This window comes from Dasypus novemcinctus, chromosome 21 (assembly GCF_030445035.2).
Source record: "Dasypus novemcinctus isolate mDasNov1 chromosome 21, mDasNov1.1.hap2, whole genome shotgun sequence".
Classification (NCBI taxonomy): domain Eukaryota; kingdom Metazoa; phylum Chordata; class Mammalia; order Cingulata; family Dasypodidae; genus Dasypus; species Dasypus novemcinctus.
Window position 1 is genome coordinate 60316466 of NC_080693.1, and position 16256 is coordinate 60332721.

At 39.2% G+C, this 16256-nt stretch overlaps 1 protein-coding gene across 1 annotated transcript; it reads right to left on the reverse strand.

Annotated features, from left to right (window-relative positions):
* Positions 1–3020: 3020 nt before the first annotated feature.
* Positions 3021–15263, reverse strand: LOC105747400 (keratin-associated protein 4-11-like). Its single transcript, XM_071210902.1, is given in 4 exon segments — positions 3021–3404; positions 5944–6002; positions 14856–14957; positions 14960–15263. Coding segments are annotated over 4 exon segments (849 nt in total).
* Between the last annotated feature and the right edge of the window lie 993 nt (positions 15264–16256).

A 16256-nucleotide genomic window follows, 5' to 3' on the forward strand; every position in this document is an offset into this window, starting at 1 on the left:
ATATAGAGGTGGAGTGAACATCACCAACCCAGGGTCCATAGAATGGCAGAATAAAATATGGACTAGAGTGAACTTACTGGTATTCTACTATAGAACTATTGTCACTAGTAATGAAAGAAACTGTAGCATTGATCTGGAGAAAGTGGCCACTGTAGTTACTGAGGGCAGGGAGAGGGAAGAAGAAATGAAATGTGGGGGCATTTTCAGGACTTTGAGTTGTCCTAAATGATATTGCAGGGACAGATGCTGGGCATTATATACCCTGCCATAACCCACTGAATGTACTGGGGGAGAGTGTAAACTACAATGTAAACTATAATCCATGCGGTGCAGTGGTGCTCCAAAATGTATTCACCACATGCAATGAATGTGCCACAATGATGAAAGAGGTTGTTGATGTGGGAGGAGTGGGGGGTGGGGTATGTGGGAACCTCTTATATACAAATATATATATTTTAATGTAACTTTTTTTGTGATCTATGTATCTTTAAAAAGAGACAATTTAATACAAAAAGAAGAAATTGCCTTTTTTATCACTGAGAACTGGTATTTTTGGCATGGGATAAAGGAGATTTGTAAGTATGCTTTATGATGCTAAGTAAAATCCCTAAAGTTCTCAGTAGAAACTCATGACATAGTTTATTTTTTGAGTATATTTTTTCTAGCTGTAGACACTAAAAAACCAAGGGAGAATTGCTAACTTAATAATAATGAACATTTTTACATTTCCATATATGCCCTTAACTACTGTTTCCCACTAAAAGGAACTGGAGCTCCTTGGAGAAATGGCTGATTATAAGTTTGGGGAAGGAAATGTACAACATGGGTCTGGAATCCCTTGTTACACCAAAAAGCAAGAAAACCTTTAAAGACTGCTAGATTCATGTCAAAATAATTCAGGAGCCAACTTAAAGTTGCTTATTTGAGGTCAATAGGGACACATCCTGGATTGGACCGATAGACCATCAAGTATATGGAAATCCATGAGTTCATATTGACTCTTATTTAAAAACAAAACAAAGCTAAAAACTTTGTTGGTCTCCTTTGGAGGATGCAAACTGGTAAATAAAAGGGGAGAGTCAAGCATTTTTTCTGCCTTTCCTCAGGGTATCCAAATATTGATGAGGGGATGTTTCTTTTTTAGGAATTATGACAGTTAATAAATGACAAAGGAATAGAATTGCAGTATCACAATTTTGCCATCCCTAATGAAAAAATAGATGCAGGAAATTATGCCAACAGCTGCTAACATCACATTACCAAGAGAAAGACTGCCAGACAACAAATGCTTTCAAAAGGAAGAACACACCACGTCCTAGGAAGTAGGCTTTGGGTCCTGCAGGTCCTTTGAGGTATAGTCTCCTATTAGCAGGCTCAGCAGTTGTCTGGGTGAGCTGTCTTATAACTGAACTCTAGTTACTTTTCTGTGGCAAAGAATGGTGGTGGGAGAAGATACTGAGGGGAGTCTGTGTTGTTTTTGCAAGTCTGATGTCTCTACATCATCTTCAAGAAAGATGGTGGCACCAGACTTCAACAGGGAGGATTAGCCACTTCTGCAAGGCCAGACAGTTCAGGAATCAAGATCTTCAAGTGCCTATCCCATATCTCAGGGGCCAGGTTCCTCACCTCAGGGTGATAAAACTGCCTAGGCTGAGAGAAAAAACAGCAATGATTAAGTCCTAGGCTTGGTATTCAGCTTTTTCTTTCCTCTGGCTGCAGGAGATGAGTCTATTTACCTGCAACCAATGAAACCTGACTTTCATATCTGTCTTTTAATTTCTGATTGAGCAATCTCAGCCTTTTACTACATTTTCCAAGGCATCAGTTGCCTTCAGCTACACACATCCAATTCCATTATCCTTATAATTACTTTTACAGATATGTAATATTGGAAAGATGTTGTCCCATAGAACATTGTCTATGGTCTTTCCAAAAAGTTCTTCCTGCTTTTTTATCCCTGCATTCCTGAGAATTTCAATTTTGTCTAAGAAATTAAGACTGGTAGTGAAAACTAGGCTGTAACTAACATGGCTCAATGTCTATTATAAAATTATTGTCTGTTCTACAACTATAGATAAAATACAAATTAAAAAATTTAAAGAAGAGTACAATCACACTGAATTTTCTACCCAGGAAAGTGGTTTTACTTCGGCATAGAGAGATGAATAGGAACAGCTGGTAAATAGGAATTATAAAAGAAGAGAACATGCATTGGGTAATCAAGAAAGATAAAAATCTCGGTGGCGGACTTGGCCCAATGGATAGGGCATCCGCCTACCACATGGGAGGTCTGCGGTTCAAACCCTGGGCCTCCTTGACCCGTGCGGAGCTGGCCCATGCGCAGTGCTGATGTGCGCAAGGAGTGCCCTGCCACGCAGGGGTGTCCCCCGCATAGGAGAGCCCCACGTGCAAGGAGTGCACCCCGTAAGGAGAGCCACCCAGCACGAAAGAAAGTGCAGCCTGTCCAGGAATGGTGCCGCACATACAGAGAGCTGACATAGCAAGATGATGCAACAAAAAGAAGAAACACAGATTCCTGTGCGCTGACAACAACAGAAGTGGACAAAAAAGACGCAGCAAATACACACAGAGAACAGTCAAACGGGGGGAGGGGGGCGGAGGGAAGAAATAAATAAATAAAATAAAATCTTTTTTTAAAAAAAGATAAAAATCTGTGATGAGGAAATACAGAAATAAGTCTTCACCTTCTTGAGCTTGATGACCTCATGCCCAAAAGCTAAAAAGGATAATTAGAAGAGAATGTGCCAATAAAACAAACAGTACTGTATAAGTGAATTCACACTTAGATGGAAGAGAGAGATTGACAAGGAGGAGAATTTGGGCTGAGGCAGAAATTGCTCATAGATTCAGGAAGCCTGTGGTTCACTCATCAGAATCCTGAGACCCAACTTAGGTGAGCAGCATCAACCCTTCTCCTTGTGTCCTAACAGTCAGCACAAAAGGAAACTCTTCATCTGTGGGGGGAAAGGTGAAGGAAGAAGTGGGCTCAGGCAGTGGCCTCAGCAGCAGGAGGAGGCAGAGCAGGTGGGTCGGGGGCAGGTGGAGATGACACAGGTTGGGCGGTAGCAGGTGGTGTGGCAGGAGACTTGGCCACAGACTGGGTGCAGGCAACAGCTGGTCTGTCTGCAGCAGGGATTACAGCAAGAAGGACGGCAGCAGCTGGAGATGCAGGAGCTGGGGCAGCAGCAGCTAGAACCACAGCAGCTGGAGGTGCAGCAACTGGGATGGCAGCAGCTGGAACCACAGCAGCTGGAGCCACTGCAGGAAGGGTGGCAGTAGCTGGGCTGGTGGCAGCTGGGCTGGCAGCACTGGGGCCTGCAGTAGCTGGACACACAGTAGCTGGGGTGACAGCTGGTCTCCTGGCAGAGTCCTTGGCCACAGTCCTGGTCAGAACAGACAGAGCCACAACAGGAGTTGACCATGGTGTCAGAGGGTGAAGGTTTTGGGTGAGTTTCCACGAGAAGGAATTTCTTGAGTTTGAAAGTCTTCTTGCCCCTTGTCCCCTTTTATATTCAGCTGAGTAGGGGGTGTCTTCATGAGCAGCACTCTTTCCACATTGTTTTTCCTTCTGGGAAATCAATTAATATTGCTAAATTAATAATTGTGCTTATCAGGTTGAATATTCCAATATCTTGGAAAAGGATCGTTCGTTTCCTTTTTCTGCAGTGTTATGATTCATTGAATTTTGCTAATGCGTGTGAAGTCACTCACATTTGTCTTTTTTTCGTCTAATATGTCTTCCAAATTGTGAATATCATTTGATATTTTATTGCTGAGTTGTTTTTTTTAAAATTTTTTCACACGTAATTTTCTTTTCCTTTTTGTGTATGACTTTGAAGGTGGTTCTTGCAATGCCAAATTTCTTTTAATGTCAAAGTGGATAAATATATGCTATTGTCAGGGGCAGTGCTGATAAGGAAATAAGAGGTATGACCTGTCAATGGGGCTACGTGTGCACAGTGGTAAAGACTGATTTTATGTGTGGAGAGATAGGCAGTTACTAAAGAAGAGCCAATCTCATTGTAATGACTCTACCTGAAGAGTTAGCTTTGACTCATTCTTTTTCCACAGTAAAAACACATGTAGGAAGATAAACATTTTCCCCCCAGGAATCTTCTTCTCATATAGTATATGAAAGGTGAGTGTGTTTTGACCTTTCTTTTTCTAGGCCAATGTAAGCAATGGATCTCCGTTATATAGAAGGTTTTGTTTAAAGTACCCTTGTCTTGTATTTTAAACTAAGTCATTCAATCATGTGAGATCAAGAGATTCTGCTTGGATAAAGAAGCTATAAACCTATCAGCCTTGTTCTTTGTCCTATAAGCACTTAAATAAGATATACTGAAAGGAAAGATTTTGGCAAAAAAAGCATCATAAGATTAGGGTTCCAAACAAACACTATATAGTTAAGTCTCATGCACTTCCAGTGAAAAATGAGGTACTATCTGTAGCTACTGTTTCTGCCTTGCTAGCCATGCACCAGATATTCTGTTGAACTTTTGTAATTATTGGTGTATTAGTCAGCCAAAGGGGTGCTGATGCAAAATACCAGAAATTGGTTGGTTTTTGTAAAGGGTATTTATTTGGGGTAGGAGCTTACAGATACCAGGCCATAAAGCATAAGTTACTTCCCTTACCAGTCTATTTGAAGCAAGATGGCTGCCAACATCTGCAAGGGTTCAGGCTTCCTGGGTTCCTTCATTCCTGGGGCTTGCTTTTCTCTGGGTTCAAGGTTCCTTCTTCCTGGCGCTGGCTTCTCTTTCCTCTGTGAGCTTACTTGCTGGGACTCCAGCTTAAGTCTTCAGCATCTAATCCCAACATCAAAACTCCAACATCAGAAACCTTCAACTCTGTTCTTTGCCATGCCTTTTATCTGTGGATGGGCACTCAACACCCTAATCATAACTCAATCATGCCAAGGTACAGGTCAGATTACAAGCATAATCCAATATTTCTTCTTGGAATTCACCAATAATATTAAACTGCTACAATTGGTTTGCTTTTTCTTTTTAAAGAACCCAAGAGGTACTCATTCTCTGTAAATTCACATGGAAGTAAGTTAAGGTCCCTATGTTCTGTAATAGTCTACCCAGTGTGAACAAAGCTATTTCCTCAGCTTTCCTTGTGCTGTTATATCTCCTTAGAATGTTCCTTATTCCATGTCAACTCAAGAAATTCTTTTTGTTCAAATTCCAGTCCAGATGCCCTCACATACCCTTTTATTTAAACCTCTTTTGCTCCTCCTTTATGCTTGACTATTATGCTGCAGAACTCTCCAAATGAACGTGGATGACTGTGACCTGATTGTAATTTATTTATCTGTCTCCAGCTGCAAAGGTACACACCTGGGGGGCATTCTTTATCCATATGTTGTTATCATCACTCTTGGAACGGAGCACACCATCCATGTTTTCTTTTCACGTGTATATATTGCTTTTTAAAGTTTAATTTTGTATTGTAGGGATATAAAGAATTTGTGGTTTAAAAATAAATCCTTCAAAATGAGGTATATTCCAGGAAATCTTGCTCCTGTATCTGTTCCCTCCATTTCTCCCTCCTCCTCCCTTAAATATTCATTTTTAAAATTTAAGGTTTTCCTTTCCATTGTTATTTTAATTATAAATATTTATATTTATATATTTGTATCTCTTTTGTTTCTTAGGGAAAAGATGGCATGCATACACGTTAATCCAATTGATTTCCCCCCCATTTAACAACAGATTTCAGAGATTTCATAGTACTAGCTGTTGTAATAATGCAGTCTTTAGTATGCCAGTTTCTACCAAATCTCATTGTCTTATTCAGGACCTGCTCCACTCATCTGGGTTGTCCCTTTTGAATTTGATATCTTTCTGGCAAAAGAAAAAATGAGATGTGGCTGAGGTCCAATTGCAAATAGGGGCAGAATCAGTGTACACTTACTGAATGGATGATACTTCTATCACTGAGTGCAAGTCTTAATTCCAGACATAGATGCTGTGCTAATGGCACATTGAAGAAATTATGATCATTGTGATGCATGAAGCATGAGTTGTGTTCTTGCTTTTACATACACTGAGTCCTCCAAACTCTAATTTTCACTTTTTTGTTCCTTTCCTAGGACAGATTCACAGTGTTAGGTGATCTGCCCATGAAATATTAGGACACCTATAAAAAAGAAAATGAGGCAGTGACTAATGGAGTCTGACTTCTACTGAAAAGTGATTAGACTATATTGTGTGTTCCTGCAGGTATAGGTCAAATAAAATTGTGTAGGAATTGAAGACAAAATGTTCAGAGAGCAGCAATCACAATGTATTTTTTTTTGTAGTCCACTTTTTAAAAAATGGACTACAAAAATGTATTTTTATTGAAGTATATATTCATACATGAACATGCATAAACAAGCATAGTAAAGATTGTGAACTTACAAAATAAATATGCATAACATCATACAGGGCCTCATACATCACACCTCCACCAACAGCTTGCATTGTTGTGAAACATTTGTTACAAACTATTCGAAAGCATCATCAAAATATTTCTATTAACTATAGTCCCTATCTTACCTTTGGTGTATTTCCCCACCAACACATCCTATTTTTTTAAAATACATTTTTATTATAGAGGTTGTGAGCTTACAAAACAATCATGCACAAGTGCAGAATTCCCATACAATAGTCTTCCACCAATACACCACACTGTGGTGCAACATTTGTTACAGATTATGAGATAATATCATCTGATTATTAGCACCCATCACAGTCCATAGCATACATTTGGCACACTTTTTCCATACATCTCCATTATCAACACAATACATCTTTGGCATCGATGCAAGAATATTATAGCATTGCTGTTAACCACAGTTTATAGGTCATGCCAGTTGTAGTTTTCCCATGCTTCTCCATGTTCCCACCACCCTGCAATAGTGATGTACATCTGCTCTAGCTCACAGAAGGATACTCTCGCACTTGTCTCCTCAACCAGAATTCTCATCCATCTCTGGGTTCACTGTGTTGTTCAGTCCCTAGATTATTCTTCAACTTTCTTTCAATTGACATTTACTTCCACAATCTCATTTATAAACCAGCTGCTATTCACTGTAATGTGTTACCATCAACTCTATTCATTTCCACACTTTCACAGTTAAAACTTCTACATACATTAAGCATCAATAGTTCTTCTCAACCCTTCTCTTCTCTCCTAATAACTTATACTCTAGGTTTTAACTTCATGTGTTTATTCTTCATATTAATGAGACCATGAAATATTTGTCCTTTCGTGTCTGGCTTACTTTGCTTAGTATAATGTCTTCAATATTCATCCATGTTATCATATGTGTCCCAATTTCATTTTTTCTTACCACAACATAGTATTCCATCATATGTATATACCACATTTTGTTTGTCCATTCATTGGTTGATGAACACTTGTGTTGTTTCCATCTTTTGGCAAGTGTGAATAACACCACTATGAACATCAGTGTGCAGATGTCTTGTTCATGTCATAGTTTTTAGTTCTTCTGGATATATTCCTAGTAGAGGAATTTCTAGGTCATACGGCAGTTCTATATTTAGCTTCCTGAGGAACCTCCAAACTATCCTCCACAGAGGCTGCAATATTTTACAATCCCACCAACAGTGAAGGAATGTTCCTATTTCTCCACATCCTCTCCAGCACTTATTGTTGTCTGTTTTTAAATAATGGCCATTCTATGTGGTGTTAGATGGTAACTCATTGTTGTTTTGATTTACATTTCCCTAACAGCTAGTGATAAGGAACATTTTTTCATGTGCTTTTTGGCCATTTGTACTTCCTCTTTGAAGAATGTCTATTTAAATCTTTTGCCCAATTTTTAATTGGATTGCTTGCTCTTTTGTTGTTGAATTGTATGATCTCTTTATATAGAATGGAAATCAAACCCTTATCAGATAAGAGCTTTCCAAATATTTTCTCCCATTTAGTGGGCTGCCTTTTCACCTTTTTGATGAAATCCTTTGAGTCACAGAAGTGTTTAAATTTGGGGAGGTCCAATTTATCCATGTTTTCTTTCGTTGCTTGTGCTTTTGGTGTAAGGTTTAAGAACCCACCACCTATCACCAGGTCTTGAAGATGTTTCCCTACATTTTCTTCTAGAAGCTTTATAGTACTTGCTTTTATATTTAGGTCTTTGATTCATTTAGAGTTAATTTTTGTATAAGGTGTGAGATAGGGGTCTACTTTCTTTTGGCTATGGATATCCAGTTCTCTCAGCACCATTTGTTGAGTAGGCCGTTCTTTCTCAGCTGGGTGGGTTTGACAGGCTTGTCAAAAATCACTTGGCTATAGATATGAGGGTCTGTTTTTGACCCCATCAATTCAGTTCCATTGGTCTATATGTCTATATTTATGCCAATACCGTGCTGTTTTTACCCCTGTAGCTAGGTAATATGATTTAAAGTCTGTAGGTGAAAGTCCTCCAACTTTACTTTTCCTTTTTAAGATGTTTCTAGCTATTAGGGACCTCTTACCCTTCCAGATAAATTTGATAATTGTGTTTTCTGTTTGCTTAAAAAATGCTGGTGGAATTTTGATTGGGATTGCATTGAATCTGTGTATCAATTTGAGTAGAATTGACATCTTAATGATATTAGTCTTCCAATCCAGGAACATGGAACGTCCTTCAAATTATTTAGGTCTTTTAAAATTTCTTTTAGCAACGCTTTATAGTTTTCTGAATACAAGTCCTTTACTTCCTTGGTTAAGTTTATTACTAAATATTTGATTCTTTTAGTGGCTATTGTAAATGGAATTTTTCCTGACTTCCTCTTCAGATTGTACATTACATTTGTAGAGAAACACCACTAATTTTGCACATTGATCTTGTATCCTGACACTCTACTGAAACTGTTTATTAGCTCTAGTAGCTTTGTTGCAGATTTTCAGGACTTTCTAGATATAAGATCATATCATCTGCAAAAGGTGAAAGTTTAACTTCTTCCTTTCCAATTTGGATGCCTTTTATTTCTTTTCTTTTCTTTTCTTTTCTTTTCTTTTCTTTTCTTTTCTTTTCTTTTCTTTTCTTTTGCCTGATTGCTTTAGCTAGAACCTCAAGCACTAAATTGAACAACAGTAGTGACAATGGGGATCCTTGCCTTGTCCCTGATCTCAAAGGGAAAGCTTTCAATCTTTCACCATTGAGTACAATGTTAGCTGTGGGTTTTTCATATATGGCCTTTATCATGTTGAGAAAGTTTCCTTCAATTCCTATCTTTTGTAGTGTTTTTAATAAGAAAAGATGATGTTTTTTTGTCAAATGCCTTTTCTGCATCACTTGATAAGATCATGTGCTTTTTCTTCTTTGATTTATTAATGTGGTATTTTATGCTAATTGATTTTCTTGTATTGATCCACCCTTGTATGCCTGGTATAAAACTCACTTGATCATGATGAACAATTCTTTTAATGTGTTGCTGGATTTGATTAGCAAGTATTTTATTGAGGATTTTTGCATCTGTATTCATTAGAGAAATGGGTCTGTAACTTTCTTTTTTCATAATATCTTTATCTGGCTTTGTTACTAGGGTGATATTGGCTTCATAGGATGAGTTTGGTAGTGTTCCTTCTGATTTACTTTTATTTTATTTTATTTTTCACAGATTTTTTTTCAAATTTTAAAAATTTATTGAAATATATTACTCATACATAAACATACATAAACAATAAAAGTGTAATAGTGGTGAACTTACAAAGCAAACATGCATAACATCATACAGGGGTCCATACATCAATCCTCCACCAACACATTGCATTGTCATGAGACGTTTGTTACAAACTATGAAAGAACACTATCAAAATCTTACTACTAATCATAGTTCTTATCTTACATTTGTGTGTTTTTCCCCCAACCCACCCTATTATTATTTTTTAAATATATTTTTATGACAGAAATTGTAAACTTATAAAACAATCATGCACATGTGCAGAATTCCCAAACAACACCCCTCCATCAGCACACCACAATGTGGTGTGTCATTTGCTACAGATAAAATAATATCATCTGATTATTGCCATGTCCATAGTGTACATTTGGCTCACATTTTCCATACTGCCTCAGTGTCAACACAGTACAACTTTTGCGTAGATGCAAGAATATTACATTATTACTACTAACCACAGTCCATAGGTCACTCCAGCTGTATTTTTCCCGTGCTTCTCCTCATTCCCAACACCCTGCAGTAGTGATGTACATTTGTTCTAGCTAACAAAGGACACTCTTGCATCTACCATCAACCACAATTCTCACCTACCTCTTGGTTTACTGTGCTATCCAGTCCCTAGATTATTCTCAAGCATTCTGTCAACTGGCATTTATATAACTTGACTACCATTTTCAGTCACATCCCCATTTATAAACTAGCTGTTACTCACTGTGTGTTACCATCCACTCTATACATTTCCACAATTTTACAGTAAAGCTAATCAAAATTCTACATACATTAAACATCAGTAGTCCACTCACCTTCTCTTATCTCCTTTAAGAATCCACCACCTACCACCACGTCTTGAAGATATTTTCCAATAATTTCTTCTAGAAGTTTTATGGTTCTTGCTTTTAGTTTTAGTTTTTTGATCCATTTTGGATAAGGTGTGAGATAGGGGTCCTCTTTCCTTCTTTCAGCTATGAATGTCCATTTCTTGTTCTGCACAAACTTGCCCAAGCCAAGTTTGACAGGCTAGTCAAAAATCACTTGACCATACCTGTGAGGGTCTGTTTCTGAACCATAAATTTGGTTCCATTGGTCTATTGTGTCTGTCTTTAGGCCAGTACCATGTAGTTTTTACCACTATAGGTAGGTATTATGATTTAAAGTCTGGAGATGATGGTTCACTTTTCCTTTTTATGATGTTTCTTTCTATTTAGGACACCTTACCCTTACAAATAAATTTAACAATCATGTTTTCAATTTTTTCTTTAATGCTGATGGAATTTTTATCGGGATTGCATTAATTCTGTATATCAGTTTGAGTAGAATATTTATCTTAATGGTATTTAGTCTTCCAATCCATGAGCATGGAATGTTCTTCCAGTTATTTAGGGCTTTTTTGACTTGTTTTAACATTGAGTTGCAGTTTTCTGAATATAAGTGCTTTACATCATTGGCTAAGTTTATTCCTGACTATTTGAGTTTTATCTGTTATATTTTATTTTCACCACTCTTTTGACACTTTTAGTTACTTTTATTGATATAATCTTCATTTCTGGACTCTTTTTCAAGCATCTCTCTCCTGTCTCTCCTGTCTTTTCTTTTCAGGCTCTAGCACACCCTTTAGTATTTCCTGAAAATCTGGTCTCTTGCTTAGACATTCTCTCAGTTTCTGTTTATCTGTGAATATTCTAATTTCACCCTCATTTTTGAAAGACAGTCTTGCTGGATATAAGATTCTTGGCTGGAAGTTTTTCCTTTGTAGTATCTTAGGTATATTAGACTACTGTCTTCTTTCCTCCATGGTCTCTGGTGAGAAATCAGCACTTAATCTTATTGGATATCCCCTATATGTTATGTATTGCTTTTCTCTTGCTGCTCTCAGAATTCTCTCTTTGTTTTTGGTCTTTGACATTCTGATGAGTATGTGTCTTGGGGTTGGTCTGTTTGGATTTTTTCAGATGGGAGTACATTGTGCTTCTCAGACAGGGATATCTATGTCCTCAATAGGGTTGAGAAATTTTCTACCATTATTTCTTCATATATTCCTTCTGCCCCTTTTTCCTTCTCTTCTCCTTCTAGGACACGCATGATACGTACGTTTGCACACCTTTTGGAGTCATTTAGTTCCCTGAGATCTTGTTCAATTTTTCCACTCTTTTCTTCATCTGTTCTTTTGTATATTCACTTTCAAAGGCCATTTCTTCAAGCTCACCAGTCCTTTCTTCTGTCTCCTCAAATCTGCTATTATATGATTCCAATGTTTTTTAAATTTCCTTGATTGCACCTTTCATTCCCATAAGATATGCTATTTTTCTATGTGTGCTTTCAAATACTTCTTTGTGCTCATCCAATGTCTTCTTAATAACCTTTATCTCTTTAGCCATCTCATTGAATTTATGAAGGAGATTTGTTTGAACATCTATAATTAGTTGTCTCAACTCCTTTATGTCATCTGGAGGCTTATCTTGTTCCTTTAACTGAGTCATCGCTTCCTGTTTCTTGGTTTGGATTGTAAGTTTTTGTTGGTGTTTTTGCATCTGGCTTACTAGAATATTTTTTCTGGGTGCAGTTTTTCTCTCTAGTTTAGGGCTTCCAATCATTTCTCCTTTGCTGGTTATGCAGTAGGAGCCAAGCATGTAGTTGGTGCTGTAAGCCATGAGGCTCAAGCTGCCCTCATTGCACCAGGGACCAGTGAAGCTTTTTCTAACTTTCTCCTCTGCCAGGGGTAGGCACAGAGTCACAGCTCTGTGGAATAATCCATGTGCAGGCCTAGACTGCAGTTGCCCAGAGAGACTGATGAAGCTTCACATCCTTTTCTCCCTTACCTGGGGCAGGGATGGAGCTGCAGGTGTGGGCAGCAATCTATGCAGACTTCTGATTTTCTGTCTATGCCAACCAAAGTTCCCTGCAGTTACCTGTATAGGCTGGTGCAGGGCTCCTCAGCCTCCTACCTGCCAGAGGCGAGACTGAAGCCTAGGCGAGCTGCAGGCTGATCTGTGTGAAAGAAACCATCAGCCAGCTTCCTCTCAGACTGGGGGCAGACTCAGAATGGTGGCTACTGGCCTCTTTCTGACTTGGGCTGGTTCTCACCCCACCTGTTCCCAGGGTTATCTCTTAGCCAGCCAAGTCTCCCAATCAGTAGCTGAAATTGGCAGCCAACCGTCTCCTCCTCCTGTGTTTCTGGGAAATGGAGCTTTCAATTCCCATCACAGAATAGCTCCTGGGGTGGTTTGTTCTGCCAGAGTAGGATAATCACCGGCCTCTGCAGCTTGGCTGGTAATTTTCTGGAGAGGCTGGTGCAGGTCCCAGCAGCTTCCTCCCTGCTGGAGGTGGCACTTGGGGCCTAGGCTAGACCTGCAATATGATCTGGATAGGAAGAAGCCAGTCCCCACCAGCACTGGGATTCTCAGTCCATCCACTTCCCCTCATGCCAGGTGCAGAGTTAAGATGACTGCTCCTGGTCTCTTTCTAACCTGGACAGGCTCAAACCTTAGCTGTTTTCAGGATCATACTGTAGCGCACTGAATTTCCTCATCATAGCTGAAATTGGTGTCCAACCGTCTCTTCCTCCCCCATTTTGGGGAAGTGGAGCTTTCAATTCCAGCTGCAGAACAACTCCCATAGCGGCTTGTGCTTCCCTCCAGTGGAGGATGGGCACCGGCCTCCAAGGCGTGGAGTGCTCTGCTTACAAGTCTTCTCTGCAGGTGGGCAGTCTCCTTCTTCCACTCCCCCAAGGACATTGCAGGATGCTCTTCTGGCCTCCTGGAGCCCCCAAACAGGTGCTTGAACTACCTCCAGGGGGGTCTGGGTGTTTGCTAACTGCCCTGTAGCAGGACCTGACTCTAGGAGCTCCTTACTCCACTGCCATCTTGCTGGATCTCTCCTGAATTACTTTTTTGGAAGACCTTCAGTAAGATTTGTATTCAGTGTTCTTTGAATGCTGATAGAGTTCACCTGTGAAACCATCTTGCCTTGGACTTTTCATTTTGGGGAGCTATTTGATGACTATTTCAATCTTTTCCTTGTGATTGGTTTGTTGAGGTCTTCTGTTTCTTCTAAGGTCAGCTTGTTTGTATGTTTCTAGGAATTTTTCCATTTCACCAATATTGTCTAGTTTTTTGGGATAAAGTTGTTCATGGTATCCTCTTATGATCTCTCTTATTTCTGTGGAGTCAGTAGTAATGTTCCTGTTTTCACTTTTTATTTCATTTATTTGCATCTTCTCTTTTTTTTTAGTCAGTCTAGTCAAGGGTTTGTCAATTTTGTTAATCTTCTCAAAGAACCAAATTTTGTTTCATTAATTCTCTGTATTGTTTTTTTTTTTTGTTCTCAATTTCATTTATTTCTGCTTTGATCTTTGTTATTTCATTCCATCTACTTGCTTTGGGATTAGTTTGCTGTTCTTTTTCTAGTTCTATCAGCTATGTAGTTAGGTCATTGATTTTAGCTCTTTCTTCAAGCATTGGGGGCTATACATTTTCCTCTCAACACTGCCTTTGCTGCATCCCATAGATTCTGACATGTTGTATTCTCATTGTCATTTGTCTTGAGATATTTACTGATTTCTCTGGAAATTTTTTCTTTGACCCACTGTTTATTTAAAAGAGTGTTGTTTAATTTCCATATATTTGTGAATTTTCCCTTTTTCTGCTGCTTGTTGACTTCTAGCTTTATTCCATTATGATCAGAGAAAGCATCACACTTTATTTTTAATGCAGGAAAGTGTAATTTTATTTTGGTACAAAAATTTATCAGGTTACAGAAATGTCCTAGGAAAAGCAAGCTCAGGGGAGTGATTCCATTAGATTGTCAGGTTGAGGTAGAATCCGTGACTGCATAAGAGTCTCAGCCAATGTCCATTTTCTTGAGCAGCATTTCCTGGCTCCTAACAGACAGAAGGCAGGAACTTGGGGAATGTGTTCAGTTTGTGCTGCTGTACTGCAGTTAAATTCACATTTGAAAGGAAGGGAGAGGTGAGCCAGGGAGAGAGTTTGCACTGAGGCCAGAATGTGGGTGCAGAATGAGTGGGTCTGTGGTGCCCATTGGATTCAGAGGTCCAGTTCAGTTCTTCTACATCAGCCCTACTCCATGTGTCCTACTGTTGAGCACAAGGAAAGGTCTGAATCAGTAAGGAAGGAGGTGGGTTCAAGACAGGGGATTAGCAGCAGGAGAAGGTAGAGCAGGTTGGGCAGCAGCAGGAGACTTGGCCACAGACTGGGTGCAGGCAGTAGCTGGTCTGGCTGCAGCAGGGATTACAGCAAGGACGCAGCAGCTGGAGCTACTGTAGGAGGGGCAGCAGCAGCTGGAGATGTAGCAGCTGGGGTGGCAACAGCTGGACACATAGCAGCTGGGGCGGCAGCAGGTGGTCCTGCAGCAGGCCTGGCAGCAGCTGGGGTAGCAGGTCTGGCAGCAGTTGGGACGACAGCAACTTGGCTGGCAGCATGTGGACTGGCAATACTGAGGCCTGCAGCAGCTGGACATACAGCAGCTGGGGTGGCAGCAGGTCTCCGGACAGAGGCCTTGGCCACAGCCTTCATCAGAGCAGACAAAACCACAACAGGAGTTGACCATGGTGGCAGAGGATGGAGTTTCTGATGCAGTAAGAGAGTGAAACTAGTAAATTTGAAGGTCTCTTTGCAGCATGTCCTCTTTTATACTCTGCCGTGAGGCTGCTGTGACCCTGTCCTGGACCATTTCCTAGTTAATTTTCCTAAAGAAATATTAGTCATTAAATTACATTATTGTGTTTTTCTGGTTAAATATTTCAAAATGAAGAAAAATATGATTTCCTTTTCCTGGTGTGTTAGGATTTTTCAACAGCATTGTATTTTGCACAGAATTGCCTTTCTCTTTCCTTGTTTGTTTACTGTGTCTTCTGAAGAAGGTCCATCACCTAGAATCCATTACTGCTTTTTACTGGCGATCTATGTATCACTCTATGATGTTATTTGAGGATTTTTTTTTCAGGATGCCAGGATCTCCTTTGATGTCAAAAGAGCAGCAGAATTATGATAGAGAAATAGAAATTTAAAAGTTCATCTTTGTGAATCACCTGTATGCAATGAGGAAGACAGAGCCTATTTGTAAGCATGGCTGCTCTTTTAGGTAGTAGAATCTCTGGGCTACTACCCAGAAACTGCTGCCAATGATTCATTTTTAATATAAAAAGGCATTTAGAACTACCTTCAAGGGACTCTCACTGGACTGATATGGGACAATTTCAGCATCAAAATGAATTATGGCAGTAATGGACTGTAACCCATTAAATTTAAAAAATCTGAGTCTATACTGAGACTAATTAAATAAAGAAATAAAAAAGAAACATGAAAAAGTAATCCATGGCAATAGAACGTCAACTAGTAAATGTAGAAGGAACAATGGAGTTACAAAATTGCCTTTTACATCCAACATAATAAAACTTGTGGCATTTCTTAAGTTTTGGTATGCTGTAATTTTGTTTTCATTTGCCTCCAGATATTTCCTACTTTCCCCTGAGATTTTTTCTTTGACCTATCAGTTTCTTAAGAGTATGTTGTTTAAATTTCGCTTATTTGTGGATTTTTC